The sequence below is a fragment of the Mixophyes fleayi genome, chromosome 10 (assembly GCF_038048845.1).
Source record: "Mixophyes fleayi isolate aMixFle1 chromosome 10, aMixFle1.hap1, whole genome shotgun sequence".
In the NCBI taxonomy this organism is placed as follows: domain Eukaryota; kingdom Metazoa; phylum Chordata; class Amphibia; order Anura; family Limnodynastidae; genus Mixophyes; species Mixophyes fleayi.
Window position 1 is genome coordinate 29,198,351 of NC_134411.1, and position 25,305 is coordinate 29,223,655.

The 25,305-nt window shown below is 41.1% G+C and overlaps 1 protein-coding gene across 1 annotated transcript; it reads right to left on the reverse strand.

Annotated features, from left to right (window-relative positions):
* Positions 1–3,599: 3,599 nt before the first annotated feature.
* Positions 3,600–9,536, reverse strand: LMO2 (LIM domain only 2). The gene is made up of 3 exons (XM_075188301.1): positions 9,068–9,536; positions 5,404–5,619; positions 3,600–5,252 (listed from the first exon to the last, which is right to left on the reverse strand). Exons 1-3 carry the CDS (start codon positions 9,106–9,108, stop codon positions 5,033–5,035), a joined length of 477 nt encoding a protein of 158 aa, XP_075044402.1. The 5' UTR covers positions 9,109–9,536; the 3' UTR covers positions 3,600–5,032.
* Between the last annotated feature and the right edge of the window lie 15,769 nt (positions 9,537–25,305).

Here is a 25,305-nt window from a genome sequence, read left to right on the forward strand (position 1 = left end):
CTCAGCATCAGGGAGAATGCCAGACTCTTCAGGGAGTGAGGGAGATCACCCCTAGTTCAGGGAGTCTCCCTGACATTCAGGGAAATTTGGCAAGTATGAGATTGCGGTATCGAGCCAAATGCCTGATATCACAGCGTGTGTTGACAGCTATCTGTGTAAGCTTGCTTGGAGCTAGTGAGCTGGAGGTATTACAGATAAGGGTTCGATCTAAGGAGGCATTTCTCCAGACTTCCTGTAAGTAAGGCTGGGTACACACTGCGGAAAATTTCTCCCGATGAGAAATCAGCATGTCGATTCATGCGTACACACTATACACGTTTTACACGATTTACCATCAGATCTGTGCTCCTCATCTGCCATAACCATTGTCTGAAAAGATTGTGACTCTGCACACTCCATAGAGATCTATGGACGCTGCTGGTCCTGAGTACATACACACTGCAGAATCGGTACAACATCGTTCCATCGTTTATTGAGATTTTTAGTCCGTTTATAAAAATAGATCAAACAATAAGATGTGCTGTGGAACGATAATCGTTCATCATTGGAGTGTACACACTAATGCAATATCAGACCTAATGGTCGTTTATCGTGTGATTGGCCGGATAATCAAGTGAATATCCTGTTGTGTGTACCCAGCCTAAGGCTCGTGGTGGAGAATCTTTGAACCTGAAATTATGTTTATTAGTGGACAATAGGGGGCAGTTAGCTAGCTTATGAAATATCTTAAAGTGTTCTTGTCACCTTCACATAGTTGTAGCTGAACCAATATTCATCCTAGCAATCCACTAGGAACTAATAACATCACTGAGACTCATCATCATTTATTTATATAGCGCCACTAATTCTGCAGCGCTATACAGAGAACTCACTCACATCAGTCCCTGCCCCATTGGAACTTACAGTCTAAATTCTCTAACAAACACACCCACAGACTTGGGTCAATTTGAGAGCAGCCAATTAACCTACTAATATGTTTTTTGCAGTGTGGGAGGAAACTGGAGCACCCAGAGGAAACTCACGCAAAAACTCCACACAGATAAGGCCACGGTCAGGAATTGAACTCATGACCCCAGTGTTGTGAGGCAGAAGTGCTAACCACTAAACCACTGTACACCATGAGGCTCAAAGCACAGTCATGTCACTGGATCCTGGTGCAGAGGATATGCACTTTCGTCAATATGGGTCCAGCTTACAAAATGGCCGCTGCCGCCGTCAGTAGGTGACTGACTTTTTGTGTGTTTTAAGAATCATTTTTACATTTGATCAGTCGTGTATGTGCGGCCTTAACTGGTACCAGGAATGACCGGTGAGACCCTAATTCCTAAAGGGTTTACTAAGCTGGACAGTATTGTTAGAGAATGGTAACCTAGTTTTAAGTTTAGGAAACAAATTGTGGTCTAACCATGACAGACGCCAGCCTACAGGGTCCTTTTGATGTCACCACACTACTATCTTTCTATCTCAAGTTAACTTTGTAGAGCTTTGATGTGTTAAAGCTTGACGGAAACAGAAAACAGTGACATACCTGTCATTCCTAATGTCACCCCACTAACAACTCTCCCATGTGTCTGGATTGGTGGGGTGGATTGCTTGTTAAAAACTAAAATAAAGTTTTATCATTAATTTCTTCTTTTTCATCTTCCTCTTACTAGAGAGCCCATCCAATCTGTTTCCTGGTATTAGGTTTGTAATGAAATGAAGGTAGGAGACTGGAGGAGGCACAATTTAAAATACATGTGAGGCGCCTTACAATGCAACACTAATAATTATACCAATAATAAAGTAAATAGGCAAAAACGTCAGCATTTCTGGATGGCTAATAGCATGATACAGGCAGATGTCAGTGTGGTGTTAAGGGGTAGATTTATCAAATATTCTATAAAGGAAAAGTGCAGATGTTGCCCATAGCAACCAATCAGATTCTAGCTATCATGTTATAGAATGTACTAGATAAATTACAGCTAGAATCTGATTGGTTGCTATGGGCAACATCTCCACTTTTTCAAACCCGCAGCTTGATAAATTTACCTCACGTGTCTTGTCTGTTCCCCTTACTTCTACTCCACTGACTTAGTGATGTAGCAGCTGGACCCAGATGATTGACATGAAGTGACGTCAGGTAGGAGTAGGACTATCAAAAACCTGTTGAATGCTTCATTCGCTGGTTATAAATAACTCCCTGAGTGTCTCCTGGTGTTTGTGTCACTTCTGCTACCTGAACTACTGTATCAGGATCTAAACTAAGTTCTAGAGCAGGCCTGTCCAACCTGCGGCCCTCCAGATGTTGTGAAACTACAAGTCCCAGCATGCCCTTCCAGCTATCAACTGCTTGTGTACCGGCAAAGCATGCTGGGGCTTGTAGTTTCACAACATCTGGAGGGCCGCAGGTTGGACAGGCCTGTTCTAGAGAGACTATTCCCAACCATTCTATTTACTCAATAAGCATTACCTGTTCCTAATAAGTGACCAATCAGAGGAAGCGCTGAGATATTTAAACACAACAACTTCCTTTTTCTCTTGCCTGGTTATTGTGATTTGTACCTGTGACCCTGTTGTACTACTTCTCCTATTGGTACCTGTGTACTGAACTGGCTTGTCCTTGACCACAACTCTGCTTGGTTACCCATATCCTGACTTTGCCTTATTTACCTGCGCTCCACTTCTTCCTGCACTGGCCTTGGCTTGTTCATACCTTCCACTCTGGCAACTGAACTCCTTCTCTGATACCCGATCTATAACACACTGTTACTGACCTCAAATTGTGCATTTCACTTTTATTGATATTAGCCCCTGCCCTTCACTTTGGATTTGCCTCCACTTTGCCTCTTCCCTTTTGTCTCTTGTCTGTAACCCCCATATTATGTTTATTCTCCTTAATTCTTTGTTGTACACCCTTGGCTCTTGTCTGTCCTGTTTGTCCTCCTTACTGGACCCTCTGGTATCATTATCATCATCACCATTTATTTATATAGCGCCACTGATTCTGCAGCGCTGTACAGATAACTCACTCACATCAGTCCCTGTCCCATTGGAGCTTACAGTCTAAATTCCCTAACACACACACACACACACACACACACACACACACACACACACACACACACACAGAGACTAGGGTCAATTTTTGATAGCAACCAATTAACCTACTAGTATATTTTTGGAGTGTGGGAGGAAACCGGAGCACCCGGAGGGAACCCATGCTGGTATTCTCCAGTTTCTGTCTTCCACTTTCGGAGCCCTGTGTTCACGCCATCCGCCCTTCTTTAACAGATCTGCAGGGGGCTCAGACTCCTGCCTACACCGGATCCCGTCCTGGTGGTGTGAACATTTCAACCTTAGTGCTACTCTAACATATTAATCCATTTGAAAGAATTGTGAACATAATTTGAATGGGAGTCTCACACTGCTTTCCTTAAATAAATGTAACTATGTAGAGAAGGTAACATTTATTTTTATTTAATTTCAGTGAGTGTGCCAGGAGTATGGCGCAGTGACTGACGAGGATGAGGAGAGATGTAAACCAATAAAACCTATGTTGGCACAGACTCCTGGGCTAGTTCCAGCACAAAGTGTGTGTCACACAGTACAAGACTGAATCACGCAGGGAAATAAAACGTTTTAATTAACACATTTCTGTCCTAGTCTGCATGGCAGCAGCATTTTTAATAAAGCTCAGGTCCCATCTACTTACAATAATTACAACATCCACAAATCATGCTCATTATTAAAAAGGGTTGACCACTTTTGGAAACCCCTTTTTAATCCATCCTGGACCCCTGCATGTCAAACAGAGGTCCGTCGCATCGGTCCCTGCTTCAAAAGGGGGCTCGATACTTTTAGTGCACACTGCAAGACATCCACAGCTCTCCAATAGAGCACTATTATAGCACTAGGTAGGTATGGACTTAATTCTAGTAAAAAGAACTGGCTCTTCCCTTCCTTGGGGGGAAGGGGATGCCACTGTTCTTACATTTGCCCATGAAGATATTAAGCCGTTGCCTAAAGGCTCTCCACATATAACATCTAACTAAAGAGGAGAACTATTGGAACAAAAAAAATCAAAACTATATAAGGTTTCCAATTGAATTAATTGCAATTAATCGATCATGTTCTAATTCACACAACATTTTTTAATTATAAACGTATTTTGTTTATAGTTTACCTTTAATCCTTGGAGTGCTAAATGCACTCTAAATACCATTCCATCATAGGAAGAAAGATGTCAGTTATATTTACATGTTATTTATACTTTCACTGGTAAAGAAAGTTTAATGACAAAAAAAGAAATATATTCTCAGTGGCCTACTCTCCGGGAATGTACGGGAGACTGTTGAATGTCAGAGAGTCCTCTAAGACTCTTGGGAGAGTAGGCCACTCTCCCGGATCCCCTTTCTCTTTCTTGAGAAGCGTCGAGGCGAGACATTGATGACTTGATTCTCTGCAAGATGCGTAATCGAGCCTCTCCCACTGCTGTGCATCGATGCGAAACACGTCATCACTACCCCCGCATTTGCCCCTTGGACCTCCCCTCCTGAATATTTTAGATAGGAGGTATAAAAAGCAGGCAAGTATGCTAGTATTGCATAGATTATCCAGCATTGGCCAATGATATATACATATATACGTATCCATTCACTATAAATTGCAGCTTAACATTGCATCGCTGCTACCAAACCGATCCATTAAAGTCTCAAAAAAGTTTCCAGTAGGTTGTCATTTATTTTAGTTTGTAGTTGTGTGTGTGGCAACACAAAAGTGTAGAATCCAGAAGGACTGATCAACCAAATATTGTCCTCAACATATTTGTGTGAGTCCAAGAGAACCATTGTTGATAGAACATTACGGATAATTGTGAGAGAAGTGGCTTCCGCTAGCTGACACCAACTTGGGCACTTGGCTGGCAGTAATCATACATCACACTGTCAGTTGTGAATTCCATAGTGTATATTATGTCTAATCTTATTCCTTGTAGTTTCAGAGCCATTAGATGGGTTTATGTCCCTGGTGGGAGCAGTAGATCCTCCCAGGGCTACATCATTCCATTAAGTTTGGTCCATTCATAGATGTCCTGCTCGCAGACAATATCCGAGTTTATCAGCAGGTATCGGTCACCCACACAGAAGTGCTTCTGACAAGCTGCACACTTGAAGCACTCTAAGTGATAGACTTTATCCTTCACCCGCATGGTCATCTCATAGGCTCGGATCCGCTTGTCACACGATGCACACAGACCGTCCTGACCAAAAAGCCTGCACAAGAGAACCACAAAATAAGTTATTTTCATGCTGCTCATAAATAAGAAATGAAGGTTTCCTTCTGTGTACTGTGTTCATTAACCTACATAAGGCCATGCATTAACCTTCTGGTACTATGGCCTATATGTAGACCCTTCTACGTTACCTGAGATAGTCCCTCCGGCACAGCTTGCGGCCTAGTTTGTAGTAGAGTCTCCTTCCGACCTCGCCCAACCGGCAACCACATAGGTCGCAGCTTAGACAGTCTTCATGCCAGTACTGGTCGATGGCCTTCAGGAAGTAGCGGTCCCCAATGCTTTGCTGGCAGCCCCCACATGTCAGAAGCGAGGGTGGGATCTGCAGTACCTCGTCCACTGGCTCACTGTTGGGAACAAAATAAAGTCACATTTACATAGTGTAATTAAGTACAACTGTACCAGAACACTTTAACACATTCTAAGGGGGAGTTTCTCTTTGCTGGCCATTACGGCACAAATCTCCGCTCATTTTTAGAGGTGGAAGGAAAAATGAGAAGAGATTCCAGCCATAACATCGGCGGTAGGATGTCTCCACAGACTTTCCGGCACCGAATTGAATCTCCCCCTAAGTAAAAGCAAAACACATAGCTGCCAATATTCCCAATGAGAATATCAGGACAAATTAGGCCACCACCCAATTCACCAAAACCACAGGCTGATCAGCACAAGGCATGTCTGAGCCACCCAAGTCAAGCCCTCTTCTGGTAGGTCAGGATCCTACAGGGAGCCAAACATCAGGACTGTCCCACAAAATCAGGACTGTTTGCAGGTATGGCAGCAATATTTCAGATACAAACAAATGCACTTAAAGAGTAGCTGTCACCTACACACAGCATATAAAACCATACGGGCAGCACAGTGGCTCAGAGGTTAGCACTTCTGCCTCACAGCGCTGGGGTCATGAGTTCAATTACCGACCATGGCCTTATCTATGTGGAGTTTGTATGTTCTCCCCGTGTTTGCGTGGGTTTTCTCCGGGTGCTCCGGTTTCCTCCCACACTCCAAAAACATACTGATAGGTTAATTGGCAGCTATCAAAAATTGACCCTAGTCTGTGTCTCTCTGTCTGTATGTATCTGTGTGTTAGGGAATTTAGATTGTAAGCTCCAACGGGGCAGGGACTGATGTGAACAAGTTCTCTGTACAGCGCTGCGGAATCAGTGGCGCTATATAAATAAATGGTGATGATGATGATACCTTCCTACTCTCTCAGAAGAGCAGCCTCACACATCCCGCCCGCTTTTCTAGTGAAGTAGGTGGGGACGGAGATTTGGCACAAATAGTGTTGTCATTGCCCCGCCCCTTCAATGGGGAGTGGAAGCCATGACGTTAATTGCATTGAGCCCCCGCCCCCACGCGCCCACCTCCCCAGGGATCTCCCTGAAGCCAATGAGGAAAAGTTGGCAAGTATACACTAATATACAGCCTCTTCTGTCAGGCTTCATGCTGAGGTCACTCTACAAGTGAGAGAGGGGCTTGTGAAATGTGCTTGCATTACACAGAGGAGGGAAGTCCACCCCTCGTTTTGTGGAAAACCTCTTTCAAGATTAGCATGCCCTCTATAGCATGTGGAAGCACACGGTAGTAGAGAGCGACGCTAAGATGCCCATCTAGGTGTCTAGATATTTATTTGCTATAACCCTAACTCTGACTGCAGTAGTGATATCAACCTACATTGTAATGGAAAATCTACCAATGACTCTCTAGTAGCTTTGGAACATAGTGAAAGTACAACGAGTTAAAAAAAATCCCAAAACCGATAAACCACGTGGATTACTACACAATAATAAAATACAGAAATTTGACTGCATGCCATAACACAAAATCACTGACATAATACACTCAAATATATTTTGATGTAAAATATGATGAAATCAGCAATAGGATCTGAACTCTGACCTCCTATATTAAATGGACTTATTACAGGCTAATTATACAAGAGTAATAATAATATATTCAAATACAAGGAGAACACTGTGCTGGGGAACTAGTACTGTGACATTGTAATAATGAATATTCTTCTCAGGTTTAGCAAAGTATTCAAAGGCCCAGTCTATGAATGGATAAGGCACATGGGTACATTTATAAGTAGCTGCTACCATTAGCCGAAACTTGTTTTAGCAATTGGCAAGGGAGACAAGGCACACGGGCTTACGGCTGCCACGTTTTTAAACCATTATATCCCTATTGTGGATGTTTCCAGAGTTTGTAGGGGAGGTTGTAAATCATGGCCACCAAACACCCACGTGATATCCAATTGGCCTTTTTTTTCGACCACTACTAAAAAATTGAGGCTTCAAATCACCATTATTAGCCTATGTTACATTACTGACTTCTCTACTTTATTCCATGATATTTCATTGTATTAAAATTTACACGTTCCAGCTCAGAATTAGCAATATTTTGACATAATTCGAAACTAAAAAAACATTATGATGTTTGCTCAACGAATTGATGATTTCAAATGATGGGAGTCACAGGGTAAATACAGCAACAGACCTAAATGTTCAACAGCTCCGATCTTACTACTGCTTTAAGTTACTACAGGCTGGATTTATTTGCAGAGTGACTTTTACATGTCAGGACGCATAGATTAACTCTCATCCTTGTTTGCTCACATCCTCTGCGTATCACAGTTATTCCAGTAGGTATTTTAACCTCATGGAACAAATCCATTTCAACACTGTCATAAATATCTACATACAGAGAACAGAGTGTCAGATAAAGTTCCGTTTCAGCCCTGGAACATTTATTTAACCCTTCTTACACTTGCCAGAAGTCTATGACTATGTAAAAATATACAATAAAATCACTGTGACATTAGTATAGCAACATAATAATAAGAAAATCTTGGACTACTAACGAAGCCAGTAGCAGCTAACGTTCTATAGTATCACGGCGGGTTTGAAAACCCAATCAGATTCTAGCTATCATTTATTTATTACATTCTACAAAAATGATAGCTTGAATCTGATTGGTTGCTATAGGCAACATCTCCACTCTTCAAACCCGCCGGCAAACTCTCAGCTTGATACATTTACCCCCTGGTGTTAGACCTTTACCAGGTAAATTCATATGCAATGCATGGTATTCCCAAAAATGAATATACTCTACAGTGTACATACAGAATAATGTCCCACAGTAGCCAAGATTATATTTAAAGAACTTTCTGCCTTTTATATGATACTTAGCCACTTTTCCAAGCAAGAATGTATTCCAAGAATACATATTTGTTGATACACATAGAAGAGTTTAGGATTGCTAGTGTGGATTACTTATATAGAGAGAAGTATCTGTGCCTGTAATGTATAGCTTTAATGAGCAACAGCAGAGCACTATCAGTGCAGGACATGTTATACATGGGGTAATATTGGAGTAAAGGCATAAAGATGCATTATAAAGGTAATTAGACTAATTGTGGCTGCTAAATGAAGCACAAACAGCATTAATATAACTACACTGATGTCCCAAACTTGCTTATTCATCCATAACTATCGTATTTCAGCCTCTAACCCATCCAAAATATCCTATACCTGCGCAACCCTCCTCCTTTCCACCAGCCGAATTGTACTCACCCCCTCTGCCCTCTTAATATACTACTGCCCCTGTTATTCCTTATGATTCTATACCATATATTTCTCACAAGCCACAATCTCCCACTTGTCACCAGCACCCAGAGCTGTCACTTATCCCATCACACCTCTCTGCCCACCCCGTATGTTTAGCTAATGCTCTTAGATTGTCCCCCTCCCATGTGCTGTGACGATAACAGACCCCCCCATGCATGCTTACTCTGCAGGATCCAGGCTCTTTCTTTCTATGGCTGATGACATTTGCCTGCTCCTGTCTGTCTCCTCTTATTGTCCCCTCTCTCTCCGATCCGTGTTGTCTCCTTCTCTTCTGTACCACCACGGTCCTGGATGCCACAGTCACAAGTCTACGCGCCGGTGCCCCCCAAAGACAAAGCTTGCCCCCCAACTCCCGTTGTCACGCAGGAGAGCTGCCTGCTGTCCGTTCTCCATGGCTGTGCAGTCACATCTGTATGCCCAGCGACTGGGAGAGTCCTGTGGCAAGAAGGAAGGTCTGAGAGAGATGCCTGTGTCACTGTCACTTATATAGCCGATTGGTGGTGTCCCCTTTGCAAAATTACTCCCTTAGCTCAGCCCCTCTGCTTTCATTTCCTTTTTCCTGATCACCATTCAAATACAATAGAAGGAAATAGTACTTAAAGACACAGCTGCTCACTTCTCTCTCAGTCTCTCTCTCTCTCTCTCTCTCTATAACTAGCCCTCCAAGGCACCAGGATTACACCACAGTCACATTGCAGCTGTCTTACTGATTAACCCCCTGTGGCCCTGCGAGAGGTCAGCCCTGCGTTGCATTCATCAGCCGGTGCAGCAGAGGTTAATTCTTCCCTGCTAGTGTTAGGGGCTGGTGAACTGGTTAATTACAGTGCCTCATATTTATTTTAGATTTAGGGGGCCATTGGTATAAGACAATGGGAGTGAGGCTTTTATTCTATTTATTGATTTTGGTTTGATCCTGAGTGACACGAATGTGCACACTTGTCTGAGATGCTATTGTCACTCTCGCAAGCTGACTGTATGCTATTTACATCACTCTAAGGGGTCGTGTCTAAGTACGGATGACCTGTTCCTTTTGTTTATCCCCTCATGAAACCACCATTAGCTCAGTACTGATATGTTAATTTTTAAGGGACGGGAGTGTGCGTTTAGTACAGTAGAGGGTTACAACATAGGATGCCTGACTCACAACTATCAGATATCTACCTCTAGAGCACCGAATGCTCCCCTTCTGCTAAGCTTTTCCCACTAATAGTTGTCGCAACCAGTGACTGGCATTTACCAGCCCTTTACACAACTCAGATGAAGTAAGAAGAGATAAGGGGGTATATTTACTAAACTGCGGGTTTGAAAACATGGAGATGTTGCCTATAGTAACCAATCATTTATTTAGTACATTCTATAAAATGACAGCTAGAATCTGATTTAGTTGCTATAGGCAACATCTCCACTTTTCAAACCCGCCGGAAAACTCTCAGCTTGATACATTTACCCCCAACTGTCATTTTGTAGAATGTATAAAATAAATTATAACTAGAATCTAATTGGTTGCTATAGGCAACACCTCCACTTTTCAAACCCACAGTTTAGTAAATATACCCCAAGGAGTTTGTTTTATTAATAGGATAGGCGTTCGATTTGAAAGGTGCCCATACACAGGGGTGCTAAGAAAGGGGTGAGTGGGTACAAAGTACCTTGGCCCGGGCCACCTAGGGGAGATTAAATTGACCATTAGCTTGTTGTTGTTCTACGCCATTACACCCATCTTTTGCCAAGGCTGCGCACATACCCTGGGCGGTCCCAAGAAGTGGCTCTACCTGGGCACGAGAGTTCTCTCCGTAGCCCTTATCCTGGGCATCTACAATCTTTTTGGGAAAATACATGCAGCAATTTGTGGCCAATTAAGTATAAAACGCCCTAATTGCTCATCAGAATTGCCGATCGCATGGGAACCTTTAATCTTGAACTTTCTTGAACTTTCATTGCTTTTAAAAAGCTGATAACTGCAAGTACAAGTCTCAGTGAATTTGCATGGGCTCTCTGGGAGATTTCCATCTAAATATGGAATTGTTTATAGAGCAATCTCCTACAGAAAAAGAATGTTTCTAAGTCACTCCTTTATTACTCATTTATATATCGCCGGGTGCAATGAAAGCACTAACCTAGTAAATCTTATGGAGCACAGTGGTCTGTCTATTGTACAAACAAATTCTTCTGCATTTGCATAGAATCCATATTTGCATGCCTAGACGCCGCCATGGATTAAATAACTGGTACTAACCATGCAAACTCAGGTCTCAGGTGCAATGACGTTACAGGGCATCTCAGCTTTTGACCTATACCAGTGCTGGCTAACCTGTGACACATCAGGTGTTGTGAAACTACAAATCCCAGCATATCCTTGCAGCAATAAGCTGCTATATATTGGCAAAGCATGCTGGGACTTGTAGTTTCACAAACACCTGGAGTGTCACAGGTTAGCCAACACCGACCTATACCTTACTCCTGCAAAGTAAATTACTCCCATTACCTCATATATATATATATATATATATATATATATATATATATATATATGGAATTCACAAACTTCTTTCCCAAAATAGAACAATAAAACTTCATCCATTTTTTTTAAATCTCGTTATTAACACGGCACTCACTCATATACCCTGTTTTGTGAATTAATCATTGATCACGCTGCAATGCTGTCATTTTGGTGGATTAATCGGTAGATTACAAATGTGATATTTTAAAGCTTCATAAACTTTATTAATACTAGCACACAGCACATCTGTATACTATGGAAAACAGCACTTTTCACTAAGGAAATCAAGTTCACTAATTTTAAATCTGTCCGTATTTTGGCCACACATACACTTAGGGACGCAAAGTGCGTTTTGTGTGTAATATGCTTTTTGTTTTTCTGCGCAAGTTTCTAAAAATTGTGCTGTGTGCGCATGTAAATAAAAGCGTATTTGCCAGAAACGCAATTTGTGTTGAATTTACTGTATGAGCCCCATAATGAGTACATTTCGTCATTTGTTTGTCAATTTCTTGTTAAAGGAACAATCACTGGAACATAGAATAAAGCACATGTAATAATTTTGGAAATCCATGCATTCACCATACTTTCGGCAAGTTTTGTCCGGGAGAGGGGCGTGACTGGAGGGCGGGAGGGGGCAGGGTGCAACCAAACGCGTAATTTTGGCCCCTCCCTCATGACGGAAATGTTGTTTTGTTGCGGGGGCCAAAATGACACGATCCACCGCGAATCGCGTTATTTTGGGATGGCAGTTGCGGGATGCGGCAGACTTGCCTGCTTTCCAGGGAGTCTGTGAGACCGACCCGAATTTTGGGAGTCTCCCGGACATTCCGGGAGAGTTGGCAAGTATGGCGTTCACATTTTATATTTCATGCTTAGATCAGTCTTAGGGCTCATACACATCAGTATGTATCATCCACATTATACGGGGTGCAGGCAGTACAAGGTGCTGACTGCTTCTCTGTTGCATATAAGAACACACTGGCCAGGGATCATTAATCTTTAGGCCCAGGGCCTAATATTTCAATAGCCTGACTAGGCTGCAGCCTAAGGCCTGAAACTTTTGGGGGGAGAAACATTCTTAGCGTTGCAGGGACAGGGAGAGACATAAACTGAAATTAATCTTAAAATATAAGAGAATAGTTTTACTACAAAGTAAACAGAAAGCATGAAAGAAACAAGTTTTAACCTTGATGTATTCCCATGGTAAAGGCTGAAGACCAATGTACCAAATAAATGACAGCTAGAATCTGATTGGTTACTATAGGCAACATTTCCATTTTTTCAAACCCGCAGTTTAGTAAATATACCCCCAGGTTGAGGCTCAAAGCTCAGCGCTGAGCACACTGATGGTAACATCTAGTGATATACTCTGTATTTATCAGTTTTCCCAGGAACATTTTGATGCAGGGAGAGGCAACTTTACCAGTGTCTGACACTGACTGATAACCTGGGCTGGGTGGAGGGCTGACAACGGCCACATTCATGGTTCTCAGATAAGACAAAATATATATATTCTAATGCACAGGAGTCCCAGTGAGGGTTTGTGTCTTCATTTAGCCAAATGCACGGAACGTTAAAGTAAAACTAAGGAGTGATGCAAATTTCGATGGGCATGATGTCCCAGAGTGAAGGAAGCTATTTTGCATGCAGGGGGTATATTTACTAAACTGCGAGTTTGAAAAAGTGGAGATGTTGTCTGTAGCAACCAATCAGATTCTAGCTGTCATTTATTTAGTACATTCTACAAAATGAGAGCTAGAATCTGATTGGTTGCTATAGGCAACATCTCCACTTTTTCAAACCCACAGTTTAGTAAATATACCCCCAGAACTAGCATTTAGGAAAATGCAGCTAGGCCCGGATTTATATGTTGTGACCCCTGGCCACTTTTTCTGAGCACCCCCCCAGCCACATTATCTCTCCATGGTACAAAACTCCATTGCATCCCATCTGTACAAAATAAATGGAAATGAGTAATCTCTAATTTAACCAATGCTCATAAAAATGAAAAGCAATGATGTGCAAAGAGAACAGAATTCTGTCTCAGCAACCCTGTTGTCTTCGGCCCCGGGGCCTATGAAGCCTTTAAACAGGTTCAGACCTGACTTCACCAGTGACATCAGTGAAGCCTGAGGCAAAAAAGCCATTGGCTCCTGGTTAATTCACCGGCTGCGTTATCAAGAATATTGGTTAAGGCCACAAACCGACTGTCTCTGCAGTATTTGGCCAGTATAAAAAGCTTATTATAACTCAGGACCCATGGTGTGTTGGCATTACCTTCAAGTGAGGAGAGTTATATTACCATTCCATTAATACTATAGTGTACGTTATAAACAGTACAGTCGTATAGAGATTAGTGTAAATTAGTGCCACTAATACTATTCGTATGTGCCTCTGTCTTTGTGTTTTGCTGACCACTGCTTATGAGAGGTAGATAATACCATTACCTGGTGTGCCCCTATCTTACGCCTTGTAGATAACTCACAGACACCAGAGCCCCTGCCCCAGACAGAGAGACGGACCCCTGATGTAAGGAGTTATCAGCCTGACCAGTGTCCAGTACAGTGGAGAGCACCGTCTGCCATCATTATCAGTCTGCTGCCCTATTAGAACCTCAAAGGTCAAACGTGTCAAGTTCACATGACTGGGACGGAACCCTGTGCGTTACTGAAACAATTTCACAATAGTCTTATTTTCTTTTACGTTTACAACAAAGCACAATATAAGCATTATTTTTAGCTAGGCTCCAAAACTGCAATGACATGGGATGCCGAACCATAAGGGGGGCTCTTTCAGGTAAAAGACTTTCCTCAAAAAGAATGCACATGTTTAGCGTCTTTTGAGTTGGGCTGAGGTCTATATATTAATACATTTTGCAGAGCTGTGCAAAACATGTAATGGATCTGATCTTTGAGCTACAAGGGTTTAAAGGGGACATGTACTTTTTTGTAACTAAACACCAGAATTGAGAATAAGATCATCAACATCATCAACATTTATTTATATAGCGCCAGCAAATTCTGTAGCGCTTTGAGAATTGAGAATAAGATGATCGTCAAAGTATAATTCCTCATTATCTGATGCCTTCTTTTATTATTATTATTATTATTATTATTATTATTATTATTATCTTATATTTGTAAGGCACCACAGTGCTCCGCAGCGCCGTACAGTAGGGAAAACAGGATATACATAAAACAGAGCATTTGCACTGTGCAAATTATCCTCATTGTTTAGAATAAAATAAATATAAAATATTATGGTTGTCTGAGTTCCTTTTTAGTGAAAACAAACATGTCAAGGCCCAAATTAGAATGTTTTCAAACTCAACTGAAACAAAACAACTTATGAATAAATATGAAGTTTGCATGTACTGACAAACAAATTATACCTCCGATTGTTAACAAGAGGATTTGTACATTATTGTTATGAAAACCATTTGCTTGAAAAAAATTAAATAATTATGAATGGTTTTTTTTCTCTAACATATCTACTTGTGCTCTGGAAATTGTAACTGACATCTATCCAGCGAGATTGAAAAAAACAATAGTCTGGGCTCTCAAAACACTCTCCTTTCACTTCAGTAGAACTTTAAGACGGTTTGTCACTTTGTTGAAACAATGTTGCTGCATTCAGCCAATCAGTAAACCTGATAAGTTTAAATGGTTTGCTACAGAAAAAGCAGAAACGCCAATAACATGTATCCAAATCATATCAGTTGGGGGGTGGGAATTAAATCAACATCTCCTTTAATATGCATTTTATTTCTAACACGAGAATGAGTAACAAGGACTTGGAAACAATATCAGTTTCAGATATGGATTTCATACGAATTGTGCAGAGTTTTCTTTTAACCTCCGTCAGGGTTGGGGAAACGCTTTAAATGTTACAAGAGTTTGGCAAACTTATGTGTTAGATTTAGCGGCTCCTTAGAGGTGCAGAGTCATTCTGCAGGATCAGACAAAGTTTAATAACATCTTTCTACCATAATTAGCTCCAGGGCAACTCTTGTATTTGCATAAGATTTAAGACAGTCTCTCACAGGATCAATACAGATCTCCTTTCTCAGCAGTTACCCAGTGATATATCCTTTATCTCTCCCCAGTGAACATTAATTCTAGGGCTCATTTTTTTACTATGCATATATTTTTACAAGGGCTCAGATTTGTGTGGTCTCATTGACAATCATTCTCCCTTCTAATAGCTGAAATTCAAATCAATACAACATGGAGATATAATTTTGTAGTAAAAAGGTTTTGTATACTGTAGTTCTGCCCCAGGGGTGAATCAGTGGCGGATCCAAAGGGGGGCAAATGGGGGAAAACCCCCCTCTCCCAGCAGTTCCTTTATATTGCAGCCGAGAGGTCCGATCATAGCGGAGGAGGGGCTGGGCCAACCAATCACAGTGAATGAGGGGTGTGGCTATACTAAATCGTTCCCCTCTCTAACAAAAGTCTAGGCCCGCCCCTGGGGTGAATGAATAAGCGCACCAGCCACTTATCTTCCAAATTAATGCAGAAATAAATTAGTTTTGGGTACAAGTAGGTGACCTGAACCACATTACAACGTTTTACTTACTGGCGCATGGTGGACACAGACATTTGGCGGGTAACCCGATACGTTTGTTGCTCCAAGCAGGATTTGCTTCCTCCTTTTTCATCGGCTCCATTGCGGTTGTCAAAGCCCCTCCCCTGTGGCTGTTAAAGGAAACGCTGCCATTATTTCAGGTCGCCTAATTCAACTCAGATATAAAAATTTAGTACATCATCATCATCATCATCACCATTTATTTATATAGCGCCACTGATTCCACAGCGCTGTACAGAGAACTCACTCACATCGGTCCCTGCCCCATTGGGGCTTACAATCTAAATCCCCTAGCGTACAGACACAGACACAGACAGAAAGAGAGACAAGGGTCAATTTTGATAGCAGCCAATTAACCTACCAGTATGTTTGTTGGAGTGTGGGAGGAATCCGGAGCACCTGGAGGAAACCCACGCAAACACGGGGAGAACATACAAACTCCACACAGATAAGGCCATGGTCGGAAATTGAACTCATAACCCTAGTGCTGTGAGGCAGAAGTGCTAACCACTAAGCCACCGACTTTGAGAAGTTTCTAAACATATTACTGTATGTGCAGACTTTAATTTCTCTTTTAACCCAACATAACCAAAGTAGATTGCTGGATTTAGGGCTATTCCATATTTAACAACCACTCCTTGCCGTTGATAGCTTTCCCGGTCGTTATCACCGGGTCTGTCTGCCAAAGCTTCTCCATACAAACCGCTATCACCACCTTAAGATGACGAAATCAGAGGCTCCCTGCAGGAAAAGATGCTTTTCTAACTTCAATAAAGTTTTTTTCCTATTTTTTTTCAATAAACAATTTTTTTTCTATTTTTTGACTTTTTAAAATTGTTTAATTATATTTTTTTTAACCGAATCTGGAACTGGAATCCCATCACTCAACTGTCCCGGGAACATCTTAATGAGAAATAGGGCGTCCGATACCGGAGTCCTTATAAATAGACCATTGTGGCGTGAGAGTACCTGCCACTGAGAGTACTTTTTTTTGCTTTTCTCTTCAATTAACTGCAATATTTCACTCTTGCAAAGTACCTCCACATTATACTCTTACAGCTTAGAATATCCAGTGGTATATGTATAGTACTTTCTCCTGATACTGTAACACATTAACAGTCCCATTAAACGATCCGGGTCCAGTGCGGAAAGTTTTCTGATTTTACGTGATTAGGCGATGACCGCAGAGGACCGCCAGCAGCCTATGTGCGTATGGTCATCTTCCCAGTGCGCTAATCGGCCGCAGTGATGTTGAAGACATGCGTCTGTCACCAGACTGGACAATAATCCTGTCTCCCGTCTTTTGCACTGGATGGTAGAATTGCCTGGTATGTGGCTAGCACAAGTTTCAAAATATGGTCTTTTTTTGTTGTTTTTTTGTTTGTGTTTTTTCTTTTTTACTATAAACCAACATTTTAGAAGCTTTTTTCTTTTGTTTGGGTTGTTGTCTGAGTGAAAGCCCTTGAACAGGAAAGCGAGAGCCTAGGCTTTTATTAAAAGGGAGAATATTGATGGAACAAGACAAGGCAGGAAATAGTTTATCTTTCCCTGTGAGAGCTTCCTGTCGGTTAATCACCTGTGACATGGCATTAAATTTGATCCTCGCTTTCCACTACCCCTGACATTACATTAGATGTATGCTACTTACATCTCAACCTCTGTGAGAACCGTCTTTGACTGTAATGAATAATGTTTTCTCTTATTATTCTTCCCATCTAATTCCAAGCCACAAAGTCAGTAGAGTGCAATAAATGAATAACTCTGTATTTTTGTTTATCTATGAGCTAAGTCAGCTATGAATTGTGGGCCTGATTCGTGTCCGAACGCAACTTGCACGTAAATAGCGTGTTTAAAAAGAGCGCTTGTAGTTCTGGCCATATTTATATTAAAGCGCATCACAAGATACGTTTCGATTTGAATCTGGGTGTACGCTTTGCTTAAACCGTACTTGTCTTACGTAGACACACAGAACAGACTGCAATATACAGCATATGTGCAAAATAAGATCACCACAGTGCATACAACTTTTATTTAATCAAACTGTATCAGTTTCATCATTTATATAAATATTTTTTTTCAAATATAATTTTTTTAATGTTTTTTTTATATTAATTACGGAAACAAACTAGATTTCAATGTCTACTGTACATATAATGTGTTTTTATAGTATATCTTAGTTGGATAAAGGTTTTTTTGTGATAGCTACTGGCACACACACGTGTACTTTTTAAATCAAACTCTCATTCATCACTTTCAGTGGGCATTTAAACCTCCCCTATAGTGGGTGCAAACGATACGACTGATAATAAGTGCACTTACAAGAAACCCAGGACTTCAATCTGTTGTGTCTGAGTTGGATCACTCTTACTAAACATGGCCTAGGTTAGTCCGCCCGTTCTCTTCCCCGTTCCGCCCCTCAAGTAGTAACCAGTGATGTCATTTGCATACAATTGCGTTAATTTTTAATGTCTGTTTCTAGGCATGAGCAGAACTATTTTGTGCAAGATACACAACGCAAACGGACGGACGTCCGAACATGAATCAGATCCTGTGTGTTGAAGTCATGATAATGCAGCATATCTGTTCACTGGGAATTAGTGACACCACCAAGCCTCATAATGCACAGTAACTACATGTTCCTAATAGCCATTGATAGTCCAAGGTTTTAAATGTTTGTCCCTGAGAATTTCCCTTTATTTCCTTTGTTGACCAACTACACAATACAATCCCTATTTTTCAGCATGTAGGATGCAACTTGCTACATCATCATCAACTCACTGCATCAACTTACTGCATCATCAACTCATTGTATCAACTTGCTGCATCGTCATCAACTTGTATTAATTTGCTGCATCATCCTCATCAACTCACTGTATCAACTTGCTGCATCACCATCAACTCACTGTATCAACTTGCTGCATCATCAACTCACTGTATCAACTTGCTGCATCACCATCAATTCACTGTATCAACTTGCTGCATCACCATCAACTCAATGTATCAACTTGCTGCGTCATTATCAACTCACTATATGAACTTGCTGCATCATCATCAATTCACTGTATCAACTTGCTGCATCACCACCAACTCAATGTATCAACTTGATGCGTCATTATCAACTCAATGTATCAACTTGCTGCATCATCCTCATCAACTCACTGTATCAACTTGCTGCATCACCATCAACTCACTTTATCAACTTGCTGCATCACCATCAACTCACTGTATCAACTTGCTGCATCATCAACTCACTGTATCAACTTGCTGCATCACCATCAATTCACTGTCTCAACTTGCTGCATCATCATCAGCTCACTGTATCTATAGTGTATTAAAAATGAATCATTATTGTTTTTAAATGGTGTGCTTACCCCCTAAAATAAGATTATGCTAGACTGGGTCAGTCACAATATAACGGGGAGACTGGTACGTGTACATGTCCCTACTTTACTCTACACGCACTTGTCCGACTCCAATCCGCCTCTCCAGGTGTATTGTGCCGCAAGTGTAAGTTATTATCAATTGAATATAACTCACTGTATCAACTTGCTGCATCACCATCAACTCACTTTATCAACTTGCTGCATCACCATCAACTCACTGTATCAACTTGCTGCATCATCAACTCACTGTATCAACTTGCTGCATCACCATCAATTCACTGTATCAACTTGCTGCATCACCATCAACTCAATGTATCAACTTGCTGCGTCATTATCAACTCACTGTATGAACTTGCTGCATCATCATCAATTTACTGTATCAACTTGCTGCATCACCACCAACTCAATGTATCAACTTGCTGCATCCTCATCAACTCACTGTATCAACTTGCTGCATCATCATCATCAACTCGTTGTATCAACTTGCTGCATCATCATCAACTCACTTTATCAACTTGCTGCATCATCATCAACTCAATGTATCAACTTGCTGCATCACCATCAATTCACTGTATCAACTTGCTGCATCATCATCAACTCACTTTATCAACTTGCTGCATCATCATCAACTCACTTTATCAACTTGCTGCATCATCAACTCAATGTATCAACTTGCTGCATCACCATCAAATCACTGTATCAACTTGCTGCATCATCATCAGCTCAATGTATCAACTTGCTGCATCATCATCAACTCACTTTATCAACTTGCTGCATCATCAACTCAATGTATCAAGTTGCTGCATCATCAACTCACTTTATCAACTTGCTGCATCATCATCATCAACTCAATGTATCAACTTGCTGCATCACCATCAATTCACTGTATCAACTTGCTGCATCATCATCAACTCACTTTATCAACTTGCTGCATCATCATCAACTCACTTTATCAACTTGCCGCATCACCAACTCACTGTATCAACTTGCTGCATCACCATCAACTCACTTTATCAACTTGCTGCATCACCATCAACTCACTGTATCAACTTGCTGCATCATCAACTCACTGTATCAACTTGCTGCATCACCATCAACTCAATGTATCAACTTGCTGCATCACCATCAATTCACTGTATCAAACTTGCTGCATCATCATCAACTCACTTTATCAACTTGCTACATCATCATCAACTCAATGTATCAACTTGCTGCATCATCAACTCGCTGTATCAACTTGATGCATCATCATCAACTCACTGTATCAACTTGCTGCATCACCATCAACTCAATGTATCAACTTGCTGCATCATCATCAACTCACTGTATCAACTTGCTGCATCACCATCAACTCAATGTATCAACTTGCTGCATCATCATCAACTCACTTTATCAACTTGCTGCATCATCATCAACTCACTTTATCAACTTGCTGCATCATCAGCTCAATGTATCAACTTGCTGCATCACCATCAAATCACTGTCTCAACTTGCTGCATCATCATCAGCTCACTGTATCTATAGTGTATTAAAAATGAATCATTATTGTTTTTAAATGGTGTGCTTACCCCCTAAAATAAGATTATGCTAGACTGGGTCAGTCACAATATAACGGGGAGACTGGTACGTGTACATGTCCCTACTTTACTCTACACGCACTTGTCCGACTCCAATCCGCCTCTCCAGGTGTATTGTGCCGCAAGTGTAAGTTATTATCAATTGAATATCCAGAGACCCTTTACTGCACATGACCGGTGTGTGGCAATGAGGATTTTCGCCCCAAACAGCTTAACTTGGGTACAACTCTAAATTAGGTCCGTAATGTACATTAGCATAATTGGCAAGATATTAAAATAATCTCCAAGGACACTTTGCTGCTTATCTGGAGCATCTAAGCACATAAAGCACATTATTATCTTGGAATATGACAACCGTATCATGTCAATCACACTGAAGTTATTTTTTTTTGCCTTTTAAATATTGACTTAGAAATCTTAGAGGAATTCAATACTGAAAAACAGGGAGAAGAGACAGATTTGTAAAATCTGAGACTGTTCCTGGCAACTAGAGACATGTGGGAAAATGCAGTATCATCTATAGGTAGAACTATGTGAGTTATTTTGATGGTGTGAGCCTATAGAATCCTTGGGCTAGATTTGCTAAACTGCGGGTGGAGATGTTGCCTATAGCAACCAATCAGAGTCTAGTTATCATTTAGTTAGTGCATTCTACAAAATGACAGCTAGAATCTGATTGGTTGCTACAGGCAACATCTCCACTTTTTCAAACCCGCCGTTTAGTACTTATACCCCTTTGTCTTCTCATCCTTATATATTCCTGTTGCTTTCAGAACAGACCCTTAGTGCAGCTGTCTGCCATGTTGTGTAGACTCCCAGTTCCTGAATGGCCAACTTCCTGTTGTCCACAGCTGTGTATGGGGCTTTGATAGGACCGTGCTCAGCAGATGGCTTCCTGTGATATCTCCCATTAGCACACCCAGAACATACAATATCCTAGAAGTCTGTCAGAAATGCCAAATTTCATATATTCCAATTATTGTTATGCCATATCTTTAGCTCCACAGTCTAGCCGCACTTGGTAATCTCTAGAGGAAGATGTTGACAAAACTTTTCACTTTTAATCATAGCTGGTGACGATAGCAATGTATTATTCAGTGCAAAACGCTCGTCAGTACAAAACCCTGCTTTCCATTTTAAAAGGACACATTTATATAATTTAAATGAATGCTTAGCTAACATGGCACTATGTATACTCTCCAACTATCCTGCAGCAATAGTTACTTAGGGGTATTACTCATTAGATTATAGTTATAGTGTGATACAATCTAAATTCCGTGTAAGTCTCCTGTAGTGACACCGTGAAATTGCTCATAATATAAGAAAATAGAATAGAATAGAATTTTTCATAGAAAACACGTACATACTGGAGTTTGCAAAGTATTTCATTGCATGTTAAAATGCAAAGAAAAATGTATATAAACTAGAAATGTTCACTGACCCCTGTGTTTTGGTTTTGGATCTGGATTAGCTTTGTGTTTTGGCTTTGGCAAAACCGCCCTCGCATGTTTTGGTTTTGGATCCCTATTTATTTTGCTAAAATCCTGATTTTTTTGCTAAAATCACATATTTTGGCTCTTTTTTCGTTCCTATATTATTATTAACCTCAATAACATGTATTTATATATTATATTTACCACTGTAGTTTTAGATATAAAATGTTTTTTTTTTCTAATTTTGTACTAGCAGTTTTCACAGCAAATGGAGAGTCAAAATTATGAAGATATATCCTACCCCCTTTTCTCCACGTTTCTGAGTTTGCGGGGTATATTTACTAAACTGGGGGTTTGAAAAAGTGGAGATGTTGCCTATAGCAACCAATCAGCTTCTAGCTGTCATTTTGTAGAATGTACTAAATAAATGATAACTAGAATCTGATTGGTTGCTATGGGCAATGTCTCCACTTATTCAAACTCGAAGTTTACCCCTGTGTGTTTTATTAGTACTGTTAAGTCTGGTAATGGGTTGTGGTCCGTTATCCTGGAGACCCGTGTATTGTATACAGCACCGACGCGGACGCTTCTTTGACAGTGCCGCGGCTGCTGTATAGTACAGTGCTGCCGAAACGGAGCTGCTGCGCACCCCCCCTAACAATCCTGCGTGCGCCCCTGACCTGGATTGATCTATTTGTCATGACTTGTTTTTGTTATTATGTCGGAATATTGGAATGGTCTGTTCAGTGCTACTCTGTAATGTAATGTACGACTCCCTTGAGGAATTTTGGGCCACATGTGAGATACCCACTTTCCCCTACAAACAACAAACATCTTGCCCACTACCACAGGCTTAAATGAATTGTTCTTATAGTTCAGCAACTGAAGAATAAGGCTGGGCACACACTACAAGATTTCCCGATCAGCACACAGATTCATGGATCAACGCTATACACGTTTTAAAAGATTTACCCTCAGATCTGTGCTCTTCATCTGTCATAACCGTCGGCTGAAAACTCCATGACTCTGTAAACTCTATGTAGATCCTGATGGTGGGTGCCTACAGACTGCAGGATTGGGAGGACGTTGTTCCATAGCTGGATGAGATTTAGAAATCCGCTGAACAATCAATTCAAACGATGGTCAGTGGTTTGGAAGGACATTGTCCATTGTCCATTGTCTTAAGCTGGGTACACACTACATAATTTTCAACCAACTTTTTATACCGATCGATTTTACATGCGATCGATGGTCCGATCGCTCGGTCCATGGACTGCATACACACTAGCCTTGTTTTAGACGCTAAAGGGAAGAGCGGACGTCCCGTTAGTGACTTTTTACAGCCATGTTGTCATGAGCAATGATTTTAATTTTGTAGACACTAAAGCAACATTTGCAGGGCATGTAACGATATACCAAAGACATTAGCATAAAGGGTCAGAGTTTTTGCTATAGTTAACACCCAAAACCGCATAACAAGAGAAGGCAACACTGTCTCATCATTCATTCCTATTTTTAAACCTACAATGGATACAGTAAAAGAATAAAAAACAACTGCACTTTTCCTGCTTGCTGTGGCAAGAAGACTGCAGGTACGGAACCAAAGAAAAGAAAGGAAAAAGAGTAGATCTTGTTGGAGCAAAGACTGGTTCAAGAGGATAGACACATTCTCTCATACGCCCCTGCTACAGGAGATACGGGACAACAACCCAGATTATTATGACTTTAAGAATTTTCTTCGTATGAATGAGGCCACTTTTCAGGAACTGCTCCAACTAGTAACCCCTCTCATCCAGAGAGGGGTTACAGTTTATAAAGGGTAAATATGAATAGGTTCCCAACATAGATGCAAAGGGTAATAACACACGTGCTTTATACAAGTGTAATGGTCTGCAACCAGACAGGTGCAATACACATCTATACAAAACACAGGCCTGTGATGTGCGGATAACGCACCACGTGGGACTGGTACAGGCATCACAAAGTTACATACACACCCCCACCAGGTCGAGAAAGTATCGGAGGATTGTCATGGATCGGTCGGAAGTTTATACACACTACACAACGGAAACGAGATTGGAACAAAAATATTAAACGGTACGACCAACCAAATGAGTCGACAATCGTCCATTTGGGCAGACTTTCGACCATCGTGTCACTACACACACTGACCCGACTTTCGAACGAGCGGTCGTATGTCGGCTGGTTGAGCCAATTATTGGACAAAAACCCTGTAGTGTGTACCCAGCTTTAGTGTACACACTAATGCGTTATCGGGCTGAACAGCCGTTTGTCTTGTGACTGGCCCGAAAATTGTCTGAAAAGCCTGTAGTGTGTACCCAGCCAAAGTCTGGAATGACTTCTTTGAGTTTCTGTAGAGTAAACTAGACTAGGTAGGTCTAGCACAGAAGAGATTAATGCAGGGGAGTGTTGCTACTGTCTCTCGTTAACAATTAGTGCTCTTTGAGACTGATAATAGAAGCAGACACAAAGCCTGCTATAATTACTATTGCTGCTGAGTAGGTCTTGTTTACATTTTAATGAGCTGTTTTCGTCATCAGGGCAAGGACAATTAGTAAAGATCCACAGAGAGATTTCCTGTCTTCCCTGATCCCTGGCAGTGGAAGAAATGTCACATTGACTCATCCAGCACTTACATTGCCTCATTCAAGAGGGAAATATTTTATATAACACACTCTACACACTCTCCATTGTCAGGAAATTAACAGCTACGATAGATGTTGGAATGTAAGAGGTACAGACTACATCATCATCATCAGTTATTTATATAGCGCCACTAATCCCACAGCGCTGAACAGAGAACTCATTCAAATCTGTCCTTGCCCCATTGGAGCTTACAGTCTAAATTCCCTAACATACACAGACAGAAACAAAGACTAGGGTCAATTTGATAGCAGCCA